Source organism: Fringilla coelebs (genome assembly GCF_963513975.1).
Source record: "Fringilla coelebs genome assembly, chromosome: 5".
Lineage (NCBI taxonomy): Eukaryota > Metazoa > Chordata > Aves > Passeriformes > Fringillidae > Fringilla > Fringilla coelebs.
The window spans coordinates 20,807,019-20,825,186 of NC_140033.1; the positions used below are offsets into that span (position 1 = coordinate 20,807,019).

Below are 18,168 nucleotides of genomic sequence, written 5' to 3' on the forward strand. Positions count from 1 at the left end.
GGTCTCACACAAGGGAGGACCCATTTCCTTCCCAGCAATAATGCTGACACCATCATATAACAGAGTAGATCAGAGTACTGCACATGTTAAAAAGCCAAGAGATTTTTTTACACCAGCTTCTCATGGCTCAGGCCAACATATTCCCATGTTTAGAGTTCAAATTTGAACAGCTGGAAATTGATTTCAGGAAACTGAAATCTCTTGGCATCTATACTTCACATTCTGCTTGAATCTAGGTCTGTTCTGCACTTGTAGACATCTTTTTAGGCTGATAACAAACCTCTCCTAGCCTTGTGGCAGATGATAACAGTGACTGTACAGGAAGTATTTCAGATTTCTGAAGGGAAACACACTGGCTTATCTTCTCTGTACAGTGTTACCATAGCAAGAATAGATGAGTGTCTGAGCATCCTGGTGCGCCAGATTCACCTTGTATGATTAACTGCATTTGTGAGAGTAACATAAATGTTTGGGTAACTCATATTTCCCCTGAGTATACTTCAGCCAAGGTATTCTAGAGTCAGCTCTGAGTCAGTCACAAGCCCACCTTGTTGTTGGTTCTGCAGTGCAATTTAAACACATTTACTGCTGCATAGCTTATAGACATAAGTTTCTTTTTTCTGGCATTGCTCCCAGAAAAGTTAAAATGTTAGGGTTTTTATTTCAGGGTTAATATTCTTCACAGGTAGGAATGACAGGAAAAGCAAATGTTGGCTGCTGACATCAGAGATATTCTAATGTTGAATTTCATATGCAGCATTACATATTTTAATTACCTATTTACCTATTATGCAATATTACCCATTGTGATAGGCAACTGAGATTATCGCTGCTTCAAATATACAAATAATAATAACATATAAGAATTTTGGAAGGACTACATTGTATTCAGTCTTTTATTATCTGGGATACACTAATTGAAACCTTGCCAGAGAAGGTTGCAGTTAAATAAAACAAAACCAAGTAAAACAAAAACCAAAAACACAACAAAAAACACCCAAACAAAAAAAAAAACCAAAAACCCTGACTACAAAAAAAACCCAAAAACCAAAAACCAACCGAAAACCAAAAACCCAAAACCCCCCTACAAACTGACCCAAAAAACCTACATTCAATTTATCCTGAGCATACAAATAGCAAAAAGAAGGTGAAAGTTACAAGCAGAGTTTGCATGGGCAGGGCAGAGGAACAAGGAAGGGGGAAGGTATGTGTGTAATGTCATCACTGCTCTACCTTGTTGCTCTTCTGAGATTCTCTTCTGAGATAGCAGAGAGATGGTCCTATAAGATAATATTGCACATTTCTGTGGGAGTCAGCAGAATCCTGCTCTGCCTTAAGAATCCTCCAGGGAGAAAAAGAAGAAATTTAAAACTTATCAGAATAGCACAGAACAAAACATGTTTAGCATGCAGCACAGGTTCATTCAGAAGTCTTATTTGAAAACACTTATTTTGAAAGTCTTTTACAGTGGACTTTAAAAGGGCTGTGGTTTGGTTGTAGCACAGACTGTATTGTGTTTAGCACTGAATCTAAGAATCTAGTGTCTGCTTCTAAAATACAGTTCAGGTTAAAGGGTGTTTTTCCCTGCTCCAGAGTGTGTTAGGGAATTCACAAGGGTCTACTGCAGTGACTAAATCTAACAGAAAATCTGTACTGGAGTAATGTCACAATCAATTATGGAATAAAATAAATCAGAATGACACCAAGGCAAGTAAACACTCAAGTGAGACCTTTAGAGATTAGTAGCAACAGAGAGGAAATAGTTTTATAACATGCAGATTTCTAAGTCTAATTTATACTGCAATTTAGTTAATTTAATTTTGCTAAAATATCAGAGAGAAAATTAATGAAAAAATGTTTTTATTAGTTTTAAAGTTTTGATCAATTCATCACTTGGAGTAATACAGTGTAAATTCATTGAAGCCAAGGAAACAGCCATCAGTGGATTCATCTGGCTGCCATTAAATTTATTCTGACAGAAGGAATGAACACAGCGAACATTTCTAGATAAGACTAGCACTTGAGTACAACTGTTGTAAGATTTCTCTTCACAAATTGCAATTGAAATGCTTGCTAAGGGCTGCGGGGACATGCTTGATTGTTTGTTTTTCTTTTTGTCATTCCGTTTTAGCTGCTTCCTTGCTCATTACATTGTTCCCATTAGCATAATGTATTGATTGTGTTTGCACAGCTTTTCCTGCCAAAGGCTGCCCTTCAGTTGTACAGCCATTGGGGTAACCAGCTGTTACTTATTTAAGCCTCCATCATTTCGTATGACAGAGTAACTTAATTAGGCCCTGCTTGAAGATGCTAAATAAAATTATCTTCTGAGTAAGAGCACTTCACTTAATATTTGTCTCTATCAGGTACTTAAACTCTGACACTTAAGCTATGTGCACTAAAGAAGCAAACATATTTTAAAACAAAACCTGTCGCAAGTTAATTATTACAGAGTTTGAGGCTGTTTTACAGTATTTCTAGACACAGGTATCTCCTTAGCTCAGATATTATGCATATTTAAGAGACTTCAGAAAAAAAAAGAAACTAAATGTAGTTAATAGTGTAATAAACCAGTGCTTAAGATTAACCTTTTCCTATGCTTTATGAACATAGGTAATAGATCTTCAGTACGCATTGGGAATTTTAATAAGAAAGAATTTAATACTCTGTGTATTTCAAAGCTGGACAAGAAAAAATTCATACTCAGTGATATATCCTGGTTGTAAGAATGTGTCAGTCAACATCAATGGCCTTTGTGTTATACAGAACAATTAGTTCTTATTTTAATCCTGGTATTTGAATTAAATTCAGACAATATATTTTTATTTTATTGGAAACATCTTTCCTTAATTCACTATAAGGCCGATTTCTTGCTTTCCCTTTTTCATCACAATACAATTATGCATATGAAAGTGACAATTTTGGGGTTGCCAACTGGGTCCTTGAATGTTAAGTGTTCTCAAATACAGCTCCCATGTTTTCAAAGGGATTATAATTTAAAATGTTTGAATTGGCATGAATTTATTTTAAATAGTCTACCTGCCACATTTGCTAGATTTTTAGCTTTAGGGTGAATTCAGTTTGCATTCAAAGTAGATGCCTGAAGACCTAATTAATAATAAACCACTTCTGTAAAATAAATTTTTGTAAAAGTGATAAAATTTCAAAAGTAAAATTATTCTCTAAGTTCTGCTGCATCTCATCTAGATAGGTTATTCAAGTTAGAATGTATTTGACAAAAGAGAATTTTAATTTTGATGTATTTGAAAGTGATATGAAAGTCATTTGAAGGCTTTTGGAAATCTTATAATAAAGGAGTATTTTTTATCAAATTACATTGGAAATAAGGTTTTACAGAGCACCCAGCTCTTCCTAAATACATATAAGTATGATGGGTGTGTGGTTACTAGAAAAAGGCTGCGGACTTCATATTACTGCGTCAATGTGGGCTTTTGGAATATATTTTTTAATATTTGGAGCGTATGATGGCTGTGGTAGCACTTGTTCAGCAGCGGGGAGAATACTGCCAGACTTGTTCCAGCTCAGGGCTCTGAACACTGGGCATGGAACCATCTAACAAACCTGCAAAACCACTCACTAACAAAGTAACTGGGACTTAATTTCAACCAATAAGCAGGTAATAGGTGCAGTTAGACTGAGTTTAGAGGAGAACTCATTTTAAAAAAGAGGAAATAAAGACACGGTATTAGAAAATATGAGACTGCAACCTCAGCCGGATCCAAGACTAAGGCAGAAGGAATACCAGACAGCAACATCAAGGACTTGGGATATGCAATTTCCCCTTCTTTCTATTTGTCTTGTGGAGGGCTAAATCTGTTGGCCTTAGGAGCCAGAGCAGCAGGGACCGGGTGCGTATCACTGGAGAAAAGGGATTGCTATGAAGAGGGTCCCACAGAGAGTTGGCCAAGTAATGACAATCACACCAATATGGCAACATGTTTTTCTACTTTATTAAGCAATTATGGCATATTTATGCTTCTCTATACACTGTTTCACGCCACTACTGCCTAAAGCTCTTTGGTTAATGGCTGCAGTTACATGTACCTGTTATTTGCTGATTGGTGGCCACGCTGTAAGCGCTTTAGCTAGGGTGTGCTAACTTAGTGATTTTCATATCTTGCTTGGCATCTGACTTTGTCCTTGCACAATGTTAATTCTTCCTTGTTCTATCATGTTTGAGGATGGTACAAGTTCTATCTGTTCAGGGACAGTACATGGTCTTCAAAGTAACTCTGTAATCTGCAGGCCAGGGTTGTCCATTTCTTGCAGGAGTACATCATGCCCTTGTTCTGCCAGGAATTCCTCTACACTGATACTCAAAAGTTTATGTGTATACAGATTTAGCTATGTTATTAATGAGATTTTCCTGCAATGATTAAATAATATGAAAAGAAAAGCTAGTATAATTGTAACTGGATTAATAATGAGATTTGCTATGGTTTTCAGTAGGCTGTTAAGATTTTAATTGGATAAACAATAAATTCTTTGCTTAGCATTTTGTCAATAAGAAGGTCCTAAGTGTAACACAATATACCATAAAATCCTACTTGTACATTATGTTGAAGATTCAATTAATGTATAAATAAGAACTCATTTAATTAATTTAATTTCTCAGTTTTTCCACAAAGTGCAGTCTTTTTCCATTATGTTTTTACATTCTTTGGGTTATTTTTACTTGTGTTTGGAAATTCTTTTAACTTAGCTTTACAAAACATCAGTACTACCTTTCTGTTTGATCATTTGGAGCTCAGCATTCCTGAATATCAGGACTGACATACACATTACAACAAGACATAATAGAGATTAGTCTTTGGTCAATTACTGAAAACTGTGACTCTATTTGCAGTAAGGTTGATGAAAGGTATGGCTCACATGGACTTTACAAACCATAATACTGCAGTAAATTGTGTGCTGTGGTATAAGCAAGCTATATGATAGTGTAATATATGAGAAAAAAAAAGAGCTATATTATGAGAACTTAAGAGAAGAAATAAAAATCAATTTACATACTGATATTTTAAATTACTTAGAAATGCAGTAGTTACGATTTTCCATTACATATATCCTGAGGATGGGTCTCAGGGAAGAATCAGATTTAGTTTATTACTAGTTTAATATGACATTGTAATAAATATTGCAGATGAAGTAAAGCTGAATATTTCTTTCCCTTCAAAAATGTTGCTTATTTCCAATGAGCAGAATGTTTGATAATGCAACACTTGCTTGTCTAATCTTCTCCAGCTTTTGCCAAAAAAAAGCATACTTTCTGATGCCAGTGCTCTGTGATGCTATCTGTAAAAATGTCTACAGGGGCTATACACCAACAGAAAGCTTTTTGAAATTAGCAGTTTTGGAGGAGCTAAAGCATCTGAAACTGGCATATTGAAAAAAGCAAAGGAAAAAGAAGAAAAAACATGGAATTAAACCAATCAAAAAATCTTGTTGTCTGGAATGTTATGCTAAGAGATTAGATTTGTTAATAGAAATTACAAAGGACATTATTGTCTGCCATGTTAAGAAAGTACCATGTTTCTATGAATCATGGAATCACAGGAAAGTTTAGGTTGGAAGGCACCTTTTAAGATTATTTAAGTCCAACCCCTCTGTCTCTGCCATGGGCAGAGACAGTTCACTGGGCCAGGTGGATCAGGCCCCCATTGAGCCTGGTCTCGAACACTTCCAGGGATGGGGCAATGGCAACTTCTCTGGGCAGCCTGTGTCAGTGTCTCACCCTCATGGCAAAAATTCCTTCCTTATGTTTGGTCTAAATCTACCTACTTTCAAGATAAGACACTTTCCCTTACACTGTCACTACGGGCCTTGGTAAAATGTCTCTCTCTCTTACACCCACTCCCCCTCCTCACTCCCCCTTTAGAGACTGAAAAGCCACAAAAAAATCTCCTTGGACCCTCCCCTCACAAATATTGCAGGTAAGATTGAAATTGGATTTAAGTGGAAAATCTGAAGTGAAATAATTACCATAATTCAGTTTCTGAAATGCAATTACATACATATTCCACCAAGACTCCTCCGAGCTTTTATAGCTCCTCTCACATCCAAGCTTTAATGGAAATTCATACTTTTTAAATCTGGCACACATTTAATTTGAAATCAGTTGTTAGTGCTTTCCTTTCTCATAGCTTTCTGAAAGCAGCAGAAATTCTAATATAAAAATAAAGATTATATGTTTTCTCAGGATTTGTTTTCTTCTGCTGTGTGGAGAATCATAGTCTACATTTACTTCTTGAGATAATCATCTTACGGATGTTGTAGTTTCATTTTGTGAGAAGACTTTCACTTTTATTCTTTAAGCCTCATTTTAATTGCTAGTTTGGTAAGGAATGTTTTCAAAAGGCTAAAAGATATATAAGTACCATAGCTGCCCATGTTTTCTAACTGAACACATGTTTGAAGAAGACTCATTCAGTGAAGTTTGTCTTATACCTGGAAAATAATCTTGCTATATGAGCCAAACAATGACTGACTTGTACCTGTTATATTTTCCTTAAGAAAATTTTCTTCCCACAGATCAAGATAGAGAAGTGTGTTTTGCAGTGAAAGCAATAAAAACCTGTAGGTGTAGGCTTACGGGGTTCTGCAGAGAAGCGTGAATCCTTTGGTTAGTTTTTGGCCCCTTGCCAGCATTGTTACCTCCTCTTTACATTTCCCTGGTTTGAAATGTATTTCATATATATTTGTCTGTATCCAGGCTTTTCCTTGTTGCATTTTGGTGGGGAATCCATTGCATGGCATTTCTTTCTAATTTGTGAACAGGACTGTGAAACAATTTTTGTCAGCCAGTCAACTCTTCAGCAAGCAGCAACACACACAAAAGTAATTGTAGTGTATGGCATGCACATTACTTTCAAAGAAGAAAAGGACTGTCTTTTTTCTAAGCCTTCTATATTCTGCAGCACAGGGAAGATGGCTATGAATGCTTTCAGTGTTTTCCTGGAAATAAAAAGACTCATGCTGTCTCCACTGTAAAGAAAGAAGGCCCATTTTGCTGTCTTTCCCAAGATGAGGGATGCCTGTACATAGATGATATGTATCTTCATTTTATGATGTATCATTTATCTCCTGGATAGAAATGATCTGGTAAAGGTTTCTAGCAGCTGAGAATGAAGGGAAGAGTGGAAGGAGGGAATGATATAAAAAAAATCTATTGGGAACGAAAACTTGCTGCAGTTCTGTCCTTATAATATGAAACTGGCTGAAGCAACCAAGAAAAGTCATATAAGAGACATAAAGAATTTGATGACAAGGATAAAGGAAAAATTAAATCATAATTCAGTCTTCTTCTCTATTACTAGCATTGTGGAACATGTTCAAGAGTGCCTGTGTTTATCTGTCTCAGCAGGATGGTTGAAACTCCAGTGTTTGATACCAAGGCTATTGCTCTATCCTGTGGAGAAAGAGACTTCTAAAGGGCAAATTGTGTAGAATTAGTCAGTGAGAGTCATTAGACCAGCTGTGTCCTTTCAACGTCCACATCTCTTTGGACTTCAACAAGCTGAGTTGAGTCTATGCTAGGCACACTCATAGTTTGAGATTTACCAAGGCTTCTCCCAGTGATTTAGCCCTTCACTCACTGCTGGGCTTTTTTTTCATCTGTGTTACAGCTACCAGGAGTTAGAGAGCTTGTGCCAAAGTGGAAAATACATTAAATTTACTCAAGACATCACAATAGCCATATGCCTTTCCAGGATATACTATTATTAGGGAACAGTCTGTTCTCTATTTGACTTATTACACCTGAGTAGAAGAGAAAAGTAAATAGCATGAGAAAACCAGCAATTCTGGGGAGACTCTGAATATTATCTTATATGTAAAAATAGGGGAGGACTCAAAACAAGGAAGCAGTCTGGACGAGGTTGTGACATTACTACTTTTTTTTTTCCTTTAGTGAAAGTAGTTGCTTTGTGTTGAACTTTGCCTCAGCAAGTGCCAAATAGATGGGACACTGCTGGGGACTTGAGGGATATTTTATTTCCAAGCAGTGAAGCCTAGCTGAGAGGCAGTCATTCAGCTATGTGCTCTGGGATAATCAGTCTAGCTAGAGGCAGTCATTCAGCTATCTGTTCAGTCTGCACACCTGCTTTGATGCATAGAAACTTTTTCAGCTTTCCAAGGAGGCAATTCAGTTTCAAGTGCTTTCAAACTGGAGAACTTATTAGAGTATCTGTGTTTTACTAAAATAGCATATTTCATTGGCCCAGTGTTTACTGTGGAACATTTCAGGTTTCAAAGTAGAAAGACACACATAGTCCTAGAATCAATGGCCATTATCTATTTTAGCTGCTGAATTAGGATAAGATGAAGGCTATACCAAGCTTGTAGGAACATTCTGATGAGGAAGGGGTCCAGGTCATTTGTGGGATAGAGAAATCATGTGTTTGAGCAGGGATCTGAATCTTTTTCACGAGAGACTGTCTATTGTGACAAATCCTTTTTCAGTTTTGGAGGTTAAAATTGTACACAAAAACTCTTGTATCAGTTCTGAGGTGGAGGATAGAGACATGAAGGTTTTTAGGCCTCACGTATATCCCCTAGTTTAAAGGGTGTTTTTCCTTGCACTACTGTGATTTTAGTTTTCTGACATATCCTCTGACTGTCAAGAGCAAGGAGAATAGATATAGCAGTCTTTGTTACATTTGTGAAAGGCATTATCAGACAGAAAGTTTGTGGTTCAGAAGGGATTTTGGTGTGAGAAGTGCTGAAATTCATTTCTGTGTAACTATGAATCATTGTAAAAAGGGACCTTTATTTTCCTGTAACTTCGAGTGAGCTACCACGGTGAGACACATGAAAAATTATTCAGACCTCACATCTTATTAAACTGAACTACTTTTGTTGCTCCGTTGCTCCTTATTTTTAGAGCATCTAATTCTGTAAAAGTTATAGGTAGTTATGTTCCCAGAATAATAAAAGTACTTAGAATGCACAGTCATAAAACATCATTGTCCTCTTGTCAGGAATAAAACAAGGTAAGAGTCAGACAAAAGTCAAACCAAGTGTGTGTGGTATCCTGTTTGCTAGACTTGGGCTTCATTAGACTGCAAGAATAGGGATTCCCAAGAAAGGAAGTATTAAATGCAAGAGATATTCCCATCCTATAAACAGATTCTCAGCCTTCAAATGACCACTTCAAAAAGTAGTAGGGTTTGTTGAGATAGGACAAGGGGTAGTGGCTTTAAAATAGGAGAGGATTGATTCAGACTAGTACTAAGGATTTTTTTATGATTAACAGTTAGCCAGAAGAGGTGGTAAATGCCCCATGCCTGGAAACATTCAAGGTCAGGTGCTCTGAGCAACCTGATCACTGCAAGGGGGCTGAACTAGAGGTCCTTTAAAAGTCACTTCCAACCCAAACTATTCTATGAATACAGTAGGAAAAGGAATAAGACTCAGCCTCCAGCCTAGAATGCAATTGCATTAGCCTATGAAATCAGATGGATGTATGCACACACACAATGTGTATGTGTAAGGATATGTTCAAAGCCTTTCCCTCAAGGTTGAGCAAGTGTCTCAAAATCCTTCTTCCTCACTGGCTTTATTAAAGACTAAGTAGGAAGGGGGATCCATGAAAAACAGGATCCCTGAGTCTGAAGTTCTTTAAAGACTCTGAAAATTGTCCTGTCAGAAAACTCCCAGTTGACCCTGGTGTTGATATTTCAATAACTACAGTGGCTGGTTCAAAAACACAGAAATCATTAGAACTAAACCCCATTGCATATGAACTGTAATCAGCAATATGAAACTAGCTGTGATTTGGATTTTTAAAAGAGGCTGTTGTGCTCGTCAGCAGTTAAGTCCACAGAAAATAGATTAGATGTAATGATATATGTAATGAAAAACACCTGTGCTGAAACCTGTAGGATCTTAATTTTTCAGTGCATGATGAGATTCAGAGCTGTTTCACTTAGGTAGCTTAGTTAAATGTAAATCTTCAAGCTGACATTGACACACTAAAAGAAACCTCTTTAGTAAGATCTTGGCACTGTGGCACCTCTTATTGATAGAAAGATCATTGAGATCTACTATAATGTACAAATTTGTCAATGTTACTAATAAAGTAATGCATGTATTTTACCCTGTAATATTTGGAGCTTTATCCTTTTTGTCATGTCACTCTTACACTGAACCATGAGAGAAAGACAAGTCTTAGAACTTGAGTACTTGATAAGAAATAAAAGCCCCAAAATTTATTTAAAGGCCAGGCATTGTTACAGAATGCATGGGTGAGGTTGAGGTAGCGCTTAACTGCCATGACTTGGATTTTAAAAAATGGTAAGTCTTCAAAAAGAATTTTTATGTCTAATGGAACTTTCATACACAATACAATTTTCAAAATGTATTGCTTACAATGATTTCAGTTTTGAAAATCCCATCAGGAAATATATTCATGTTTAGGAACCAAAATACTTTTGCTTTTGGATACCACTTAATTAAATGCTTAACCCTAAAAGCCACTGCTGTACCAGTGTTTTTGGAGATCGGTCAATTTGGTTCAGGGAGAAACAGACATGTATTGGTGCTGTCTGCATGTGAACATGCATCTGCACAGAGGTCCTTCCACAGAGGTCTGAAAAAACTGCTTTATTAGTGTGACTGTGTAATGTTTTCATTAGAGATGTTAATGCACAATACAGCTCTGCTTTCAGGAACACCACTGTCATTTTGGAGACTGATAGGAATAGAATTATTTCACTGGTGTGAGAAAAGAGTATATTATTTCCTCAAGTACTGAACTGATGTATGATTCAAATGAAGGAAGGTGTTACTCCTGTACCTTTCCTCAGCACAACAGACAGTCATGATTGTCTTTTCAGGCTGGTGCTGTCCCTGAAAGCGAGCTGAGCTTTTTACAGATTTTGAGGAATTGTTAGTGTTTTCTTGAAGACTAGATTGGGCTATGCTTCTTTTTATTATAGCATTTGGCACAGTATTTCTATTTCTGTACAATTATACAGTTACTTAATAAGGTCATTCAGAATCCATGTTTTTTTCTTACCTAAGATTGCTTTAAGTGACAGACCACAGTTTATTTGTGATCCCTAAGGAGAAAGTATCTAATGGAAAAACTTTGTAGGCTGAAAGACATTAAAATGTTCAGCTATAATATTGCACAACAGTTTATTATATCTCTACTTTTCTGCCAAGGGCCAAGTCACCCAAGGGCACTTCATAAAAACTGATGATCTGAAGCTGACATTGCAGACAGACTTACCACCTTATCTTCAGGTTAATGTGATAGTGTTGGCCAGTGCTTAAAATCATGCCTGACAACGCCACTGAATCATCTGAGAAGGCACTGAGCGTGTTTTACTTCAGTATCTTTTTCAATATAACAAGGATTACTGAGAGATTTCCTACTTAACACAGAACTGTAACGTAATTTGTGTTCATAATATGGCTAATAAAAAAAATTTCTTAAGAAAAGGTAACTGTTGAGCAGAACTACAATTAGTATTAGTAATATACTAGCTAAATACTTCGTCAAACGAATTTCTGTCTGCTGTTCTTATGGAGTGTTTATTGGCATTTTCTTTTATGGTATTATGGAATACCAGAATTACTTTCTTTTTGCAGGTGATAGCAAAAAATTGATAGATGCACAATGAAATACCAGATTTTTCCTTTCAATCTATAGGGAACTGAGGTCTTCTGTGAGATAATTTCATGGTTCCTCAATTTTCTGATTTCTTAGTTAGGACCATGACATATTAATAACTTCATTGTGTGCCAACAGAGCATTGTGATTAGAATTCAAAAGTAGGATGGAAAACAAACAAACAAAAAAAACCCAATCCCTCAGCACCCTTAGGAATATTCAAGCATCACTATGGAAAACTAATTTTTTTTCCAGCTTGAAGCTCACAGACTATATAAAAGACACCATTAGGTTCTGTGTTATGCTGCTGTCAGTCGAGCCATGCTGCACGCACTGTTGAATCACCATGTGGCATATTGGTGTAAAGGCTTCTGTCTGTTAAAATGGATGACACAAGGCTAACTCTATTGTCATTCCTGCCCAGACGTACTGGGTTTTTTCCTAAAAATGTGTTTGCTGCGGCATCTTTGTTACTTTGATGAGAATGAAGTTTCATGAATATTATGTTGTTTCTACCACCTATTCTTAAGGTTATGAACCCAACAGGAAACAGCCATACTCAGCTATAATTAAAAACAACCAAAGCCAAGGGTCCTTTTGATGCTCCCCTTCCACCTAGTACTTTTAAGATAGCTACTTTGTTTTCCTTCTTATATCAAATCGATATAGCAATGATTTTAATGTTGTTTCTTTCCTTCCCCAGATGTACATCCAGACAACAACACTGACTATCTCCATGAGTTTAAGTGCTTCTGTGTCTCTGGGCATGCTCTACATGCCCAAGGTTTATATTATCATTTTTCATCCAGAGCAGAATGTTCAAAAACGGAAGCGGAGCTTCAAGGCTGTGGTGACAGCTGCTACAATGCAAAGCAAACTGTCGCAAAAAGGAAACGACAGACCAAATGGAGAAGTCAAGACTGAACTGTGTGAAAGTCTTGAAACCAACAGTAAGTCATCTGTAGACTTGGTCAAGAGTGGCAGCACATCTTAATAGATGTACGTTCACAAGAATGCACTTTCTTTTAATAATAAACCTAATTATTTTTGTTGCTTGTTCTGCATGAATCCAGAGATGTGTCAGAATTCATGTACTGCTGAATGCAGGAATGTCTAGAGCTGTTTCAAAGAAATTGATTTTCACAGGAGGCTAGTAGGAAAAAAAAAGCACAAGCAGATTTTAAAACGCCACATCTTTTAAAAATTGTTTGTTTTAGCTAGTGCTATTTTGATGTGTTGTACATTGCTGTGCCAGTGGTATGTCCTGACAGTTCATGAGGTGTATTTATGGTCATCATTGTATATTCAAAACTCAAAGGCTGTTGAAAAAACAAACTATAATGAAAACAGCTAGAATTATTTTTATTTTGCAGTCAGATATGGAAGTGAAAATAATGCTTTTTACCTTTCTACCTTAATATTTGTTGGATTGTTCATTTATCACAACTCATGAGTAACATTTCACAGCATAATGCTTCCCATCCAGGTTTTTGTTCTGGTCTCACTCATCTCAGTACAAAATCATGGTAATTTTTGTGAAGCTTAATTACAGCATGTTCTGATATACTGTAGGTTTTTAATGGGAAAAAAATTCTTTCCCATGTTAGGAAAGTTCTTCAGTTTTGCTACATCTCCAAGTTGCTCTGGTACAGGAGAAAAGAGAAGTTACAGCTCCCATTCCACCACATGAGATACCAGTTTATAAACTGGACTTCATAATAACAATAATAATTAACTGTGAGCAAAGACATTAACCTTACACCCAGTGCTGAGAAACGGAGAATTATTTTCCTCTGAGGAGTTAGATATCACATTAGATGGGCAGCAGGTGTGACAGCTAAGCTTTTAAATCATTTTACTGCAAACAACATGGTTTATTTTTAATTTTTATTGCTTTTGAATGATATAGGTGTTTAAGTAGTACTGTTTTGGTTAAGCACATTGAGACAAGTCAGTACCAAGTCTGCATTAAAATATTGTAGTTATTTCTGAAAAATGAACCCCCTACTGAAATCTACCAGAGTTTAGCAGACTATACACAAGTAGTCCATAACTCTACCATACTATACTATACTGTGCTTGCTGATGCATGGAGGATACTGACTGCAAACTGTTTCACTGGAAAAACTCATGACCCTTCAAAATGTGTAGAACTGCTAGAGTGAGCTATGGGCTCATAGAGCTACAGATTGAGACATGTAACAAAGGACAAACAAGAAAGGCATAGAAATTAGTTCTGGATCAAATAATAGAATAGGAATGTGAAAGACAGTAATTTTGCAGCTCTTCAGAAAACTCAGAAGGAAAAAAAGGAAAAGATACATGGATTTTGCTGAGTGTGCAAAATTATAAACTGCCAAGGAGAGGATAAACCAGGGTTTTCACAGTAGGGTGAGAAAGAGTGTTAATTAAGAAAGTCTTGGGTATCTGATGTTTATTTACTGTACCTAATTAAGAAATGCTGTGATTGATATTCCTTAAACTATGATTATGCATAATTCATAGAAACAGATGCTACTGGAAGCAAGTCTACTTCTCAAATAGTCCAATACTGCAGGGCGATGCTTATTTACTGTGCTGTAACAGTAACACATCTATATAATTCTGAGCTCAGTAGCAGTATATCCTGACTAGGTTTTCATCCATTATAATGCTTCATAGGCAAAAATTCAGTCAAGTCATCTGCACTCCAGAAAGCTCTCCCTATGTAATTGAATTCTAGGCCTCAAGATGGTTTTTTTCTCTTCCCTGAAATAGTTATTGTCAAAGCATTTGAGAGTTCCTGTGATTTTTAAGTGCACAATGCAGCATAAGTCCTTTTCACTGTGTCACTTGTAACAACTTTTCAGCACCACAAAATGTCTTTTTGCAGTCCCTCCATGTCAGATAGATCTTTCTTTTCAGTGATAGCATATGAAGCTGCAAAATATCAGTCTACTTTTAGGATACCAGAAGTGGTCAGTGATTGTTTCCCCCATTTACCAAGCACAAACACTAGAGATGATGATGCAGCACTCCTAACTAGGAGAGAAACAGGATGAGATAGTCACGCAATCCCTTTTGCTTCCCATCCAGAGACAACTGTGCTCTATCTAGTTTGTCCTGTTTCATGTAACACATGTTATTCTATGCTGTCTTCCACATGAATACATTCACAGGTTAATTTGTGGGAATAGGTCCATATTCAGTGAAAAACAAATTGGTTTTGGGAAACAGGATAAAAAAACCATCCAGGTGTGGTTAGAGAAGGCAGTACAAGTACATTAAATGAATATAGGTCAGATGATAATAATCATTCTACATTGCTCTTTTATTTTCTTCTTCTTGTTTTTGTTTCACTTCAACAGCTGGAGCTGTAAAAGAGTGTGTATTCTCAGAAATATTTTGAGGCAGGTCCGTTACTTTCCTGGCCATCTAGGCTTGCCAAATGCGGTTCACGTTATTATTGTGAAATGCTAACAGTCTTAAAGAGCAGGACACCAGCTGCTGAAGCTTTCAGGTCCCCAGATATGAACTCTAGACCTATTCCACAGAACTAAAGAGACACATGCAATATTTATAAAATAAAAATCACAAACACTGTTTGGATATGAGATTAGTTTTACTATATTTCAAAATAAAGTCTGCATTAAATTCCTGCGTTATGATTTTTTAAAGTAACAGCACTCAGAACTCAACTGGATAATTTTTCTTTCTTGATCAACTCTAGATTAATTCTATCAAAACCGTTTAATTCTCAGGTACACAACAAAGTTACAGGAATTTTATCAGTTGAGGTGTGGTAACTACAATTTTTGTATTTTGTACTGTATTTTTGCAAATGTTCTCACATAATTCAGCTTATTGAGTTGTGATAAATCTGATTATCCTACATTGCTGTGGGCTAAAAACATACACATGTAAAGTTATCACAGAATTCAACTCAGCTCATACAGGATAATATGGTAATCTAACTTGATCATGTGTCTGACCCTACTTTAAGAGAAAGGGGAAAAAATAAGCTCTGATCCTTCTTTCCTTTTGTTCCCAAGTGTTCAGAGTTTGCAGATGAGCATTTATCTGTTATTTATCAGCTGGGAAAAAAATCCTTCTATGGTTGAAGATCCTGGTGCCATTTCATCAGTCCTGCATTATTCTGAGTAGGAACTCAGCAGGCCAAAAGAAAAAATAGAATCCTCTCAGAAATCCAGCTGTGGGAGCATGAGAGAGTTCAGACGGGAGCACTACATCCCATCTGAAAGATCTGAAAGATGTAAATTAGGCTATACTTGCTTCAAGTGTCCCAATACATGCAAATAAAGCTATTTCATGTTGGTGCTTGAATATTGTGATCAACTATGAGAAAGACTTGCTTTGTGTGCCAAAAGCAGTCCTTTCTTTTTCTAGACACAAAGTACTGGAACTACCTGTGCAAGTAAAAGTAAGAAAGATTACACTTTGCAGCTTTTGTTTGATCATTCATGCTTATATATATATTCTTAGGGAAAAGAATTATGGGAATATGTGAATTAAATATTCTGGTTCTGTCGTGTCTTAAAAATGGCAAATGCAGTATTAGATCCAAATTGCTCAGAAAATCTAAGAAAACATGTCAAAACTCAAGAAGTAAGCTTAGTTATACTAACCACTATTAATTTACATCCATTTTAGTGATCCTTTATTTAGTTTAATCCATGATGCAGAAGAGAGAAACTGTCATTTCTCAGTTTCTGTAGTCTGTTCTTCATAAATCATCAGATTGTTGGGCTGAATGTAGGAGTTAACATGAAGAATGCCTTTCCTATCTATCTCAGCTGTTCTCACCAGACTCTTTATGGAAAAAAGAAACAAATTGAAGAAAGGTATGGAAATAGAAAATTTGAATCTATAGACCAGGAAACTTTTTGCCATCTTGTTATTTTCATCTTGCCAGCTGCAATCTTCACTATCATAAGCAGAACATGTCTGTAGCAGACAGAATATAAAACATATTTAGAAAGTCAAATTCCTCTTTATGCAGCATAACATAGACCTTATTATAGAGAAATAAGAGACTCAGTCTCCCATCAGTCTGATTTTCCATGTACCCAACTGATTTAAAATTAGAGAACTAACTATGAAACCTGATGTAATCACTTTTCTGCTCCAACTATTAAATTAACCTTGATTGATATGACTTGAGTCATATTTTATAGCATATTTTTTATATTTCTTAATAGCAAGGATGTAAGGGCTAGAACCTGAAACAAACTTTCTCAAAAATTCGTAGTTGTTCAGTTTTGCAATAGCAGAGCTGTTCAATTCTCTCAATATATTGCCTCATTCTGAACAAGGAGCATTGGCTTTGATCAAAAGAAGACATGATCAGCTGACCATCAGCATAAGACCCCCATAATTTTCTCCAGATAATATGTTCTGTAGGGACTATCTACTCAGTTTCTCTAATTTGGAGAGGGTTAGGCTTTGCTCCTTTCAAGAAGCATAAGTCTCACTTTGGATGGACAAGCCATCACTAACTGCAACGTTGTCTTCAAACAGTAGAAAAGAAAAATCCAGTCTCTAAAGTAAAAATTTTTTATATGGAATTCAGACAAAATAATACGAGGTGTTGAAATTCTGTTTTGGGTATGCCGAAACCACTCATCATTTTTCCTTCCTATTGATACATGCTTTCCCAATCATAGAAAAAATAAGTCATCATGAACACAGAAATTGAGATCCAGTTTATACACTGCTTAAAAACATCCTTAAACATTCTTTATTCCATGAACATGGACCACATTGTTTGGAAATATAGTAGGACATTGTCTGAATTCAAATGCTAAATACGGTTTTCTTCCTCCTCTCTTGATTCTAAAAATCCTGAACTTTGTTTTTTTTTGTTGTTGTTGTTTGTTTTTGGTTTGTTTCTTTTTCTTTTGATTTACAGCCTCCTCTACCAAGACAACATATGTCAGTTACAGCAATCAGGCAAACTGAGCAGGGATGAAATTCACTGGAAGATCTGCAGGACTGGATCTTGCAAACATAGACTTTACCACCACCAGAATTCAGTCTTGAAAATATCAGTAGACTACATTCAAATCAATAGTCAGTCTCCTAAAGAACAAGGATTAAACAAAAGGCAAAAAGAGACAGGGGAAGGAAAATCCAGTTTTATAACATAGAGTGTCAATCTTCTGAACTGTTCACTCACAAAAAGAAGCAAATCACAAATGGAAGCAAATCACAAAAGGAAAACAAATGTTAGCTTGTGAAAAAAATGCTGTTGAAATAAATCATGTCTGATGTTATATTTGTAAGTACTTTTTTGTGATTGTGACAATTTCCTTTCCTGTCCTACATTGTTCAACTCGTAAAAGAAGATGAGTTTGTTTCTTGTGACGGCCGACTGAATTAAGTCCTGGGTTATGCTAAAATAAATGCAATGGTCAATGCATGCTAATTTTTATACAAAATAATTTATTTCTAATAATAAAGGAATGTTTTGCAAATGTTGAGACTTGTTTTGTTGCAGTTTTAAGGAAAAAAAGTCCTTACACTGTTGTCTATTG

At 36.1% G+C, this 18,168-nt stretch overlaps 1 protein-coding gene across 1 annotated transcript in view; it reads left to right on the forward strand.

The window, feature by feature from the left end:
* GRM8 (glutamate metabotropic receptor 8) overlaps positions 1-17,593 on the forward strand; it is a gene marked incomplete at both ends in the record, with an annotated part of 304,418 nt that extends 286,825 nt beyond the window's left edge. Inside the window, 2 exons of the mRNA XM_084206051.1 lie at positions 12,339-12,585; positions 17,544-17,593. Coding sequence (XP_084062177.1) covers positions 12,339-12,585; positions 17,544-17,593 — 297 coding nt within the window. The remainder of the gene's footprint in view (positions 1-12,338; positions 12,586-17,543) is intronic.
* Positions 17,594-18,168: the final 575 nt, after the last annotated feature.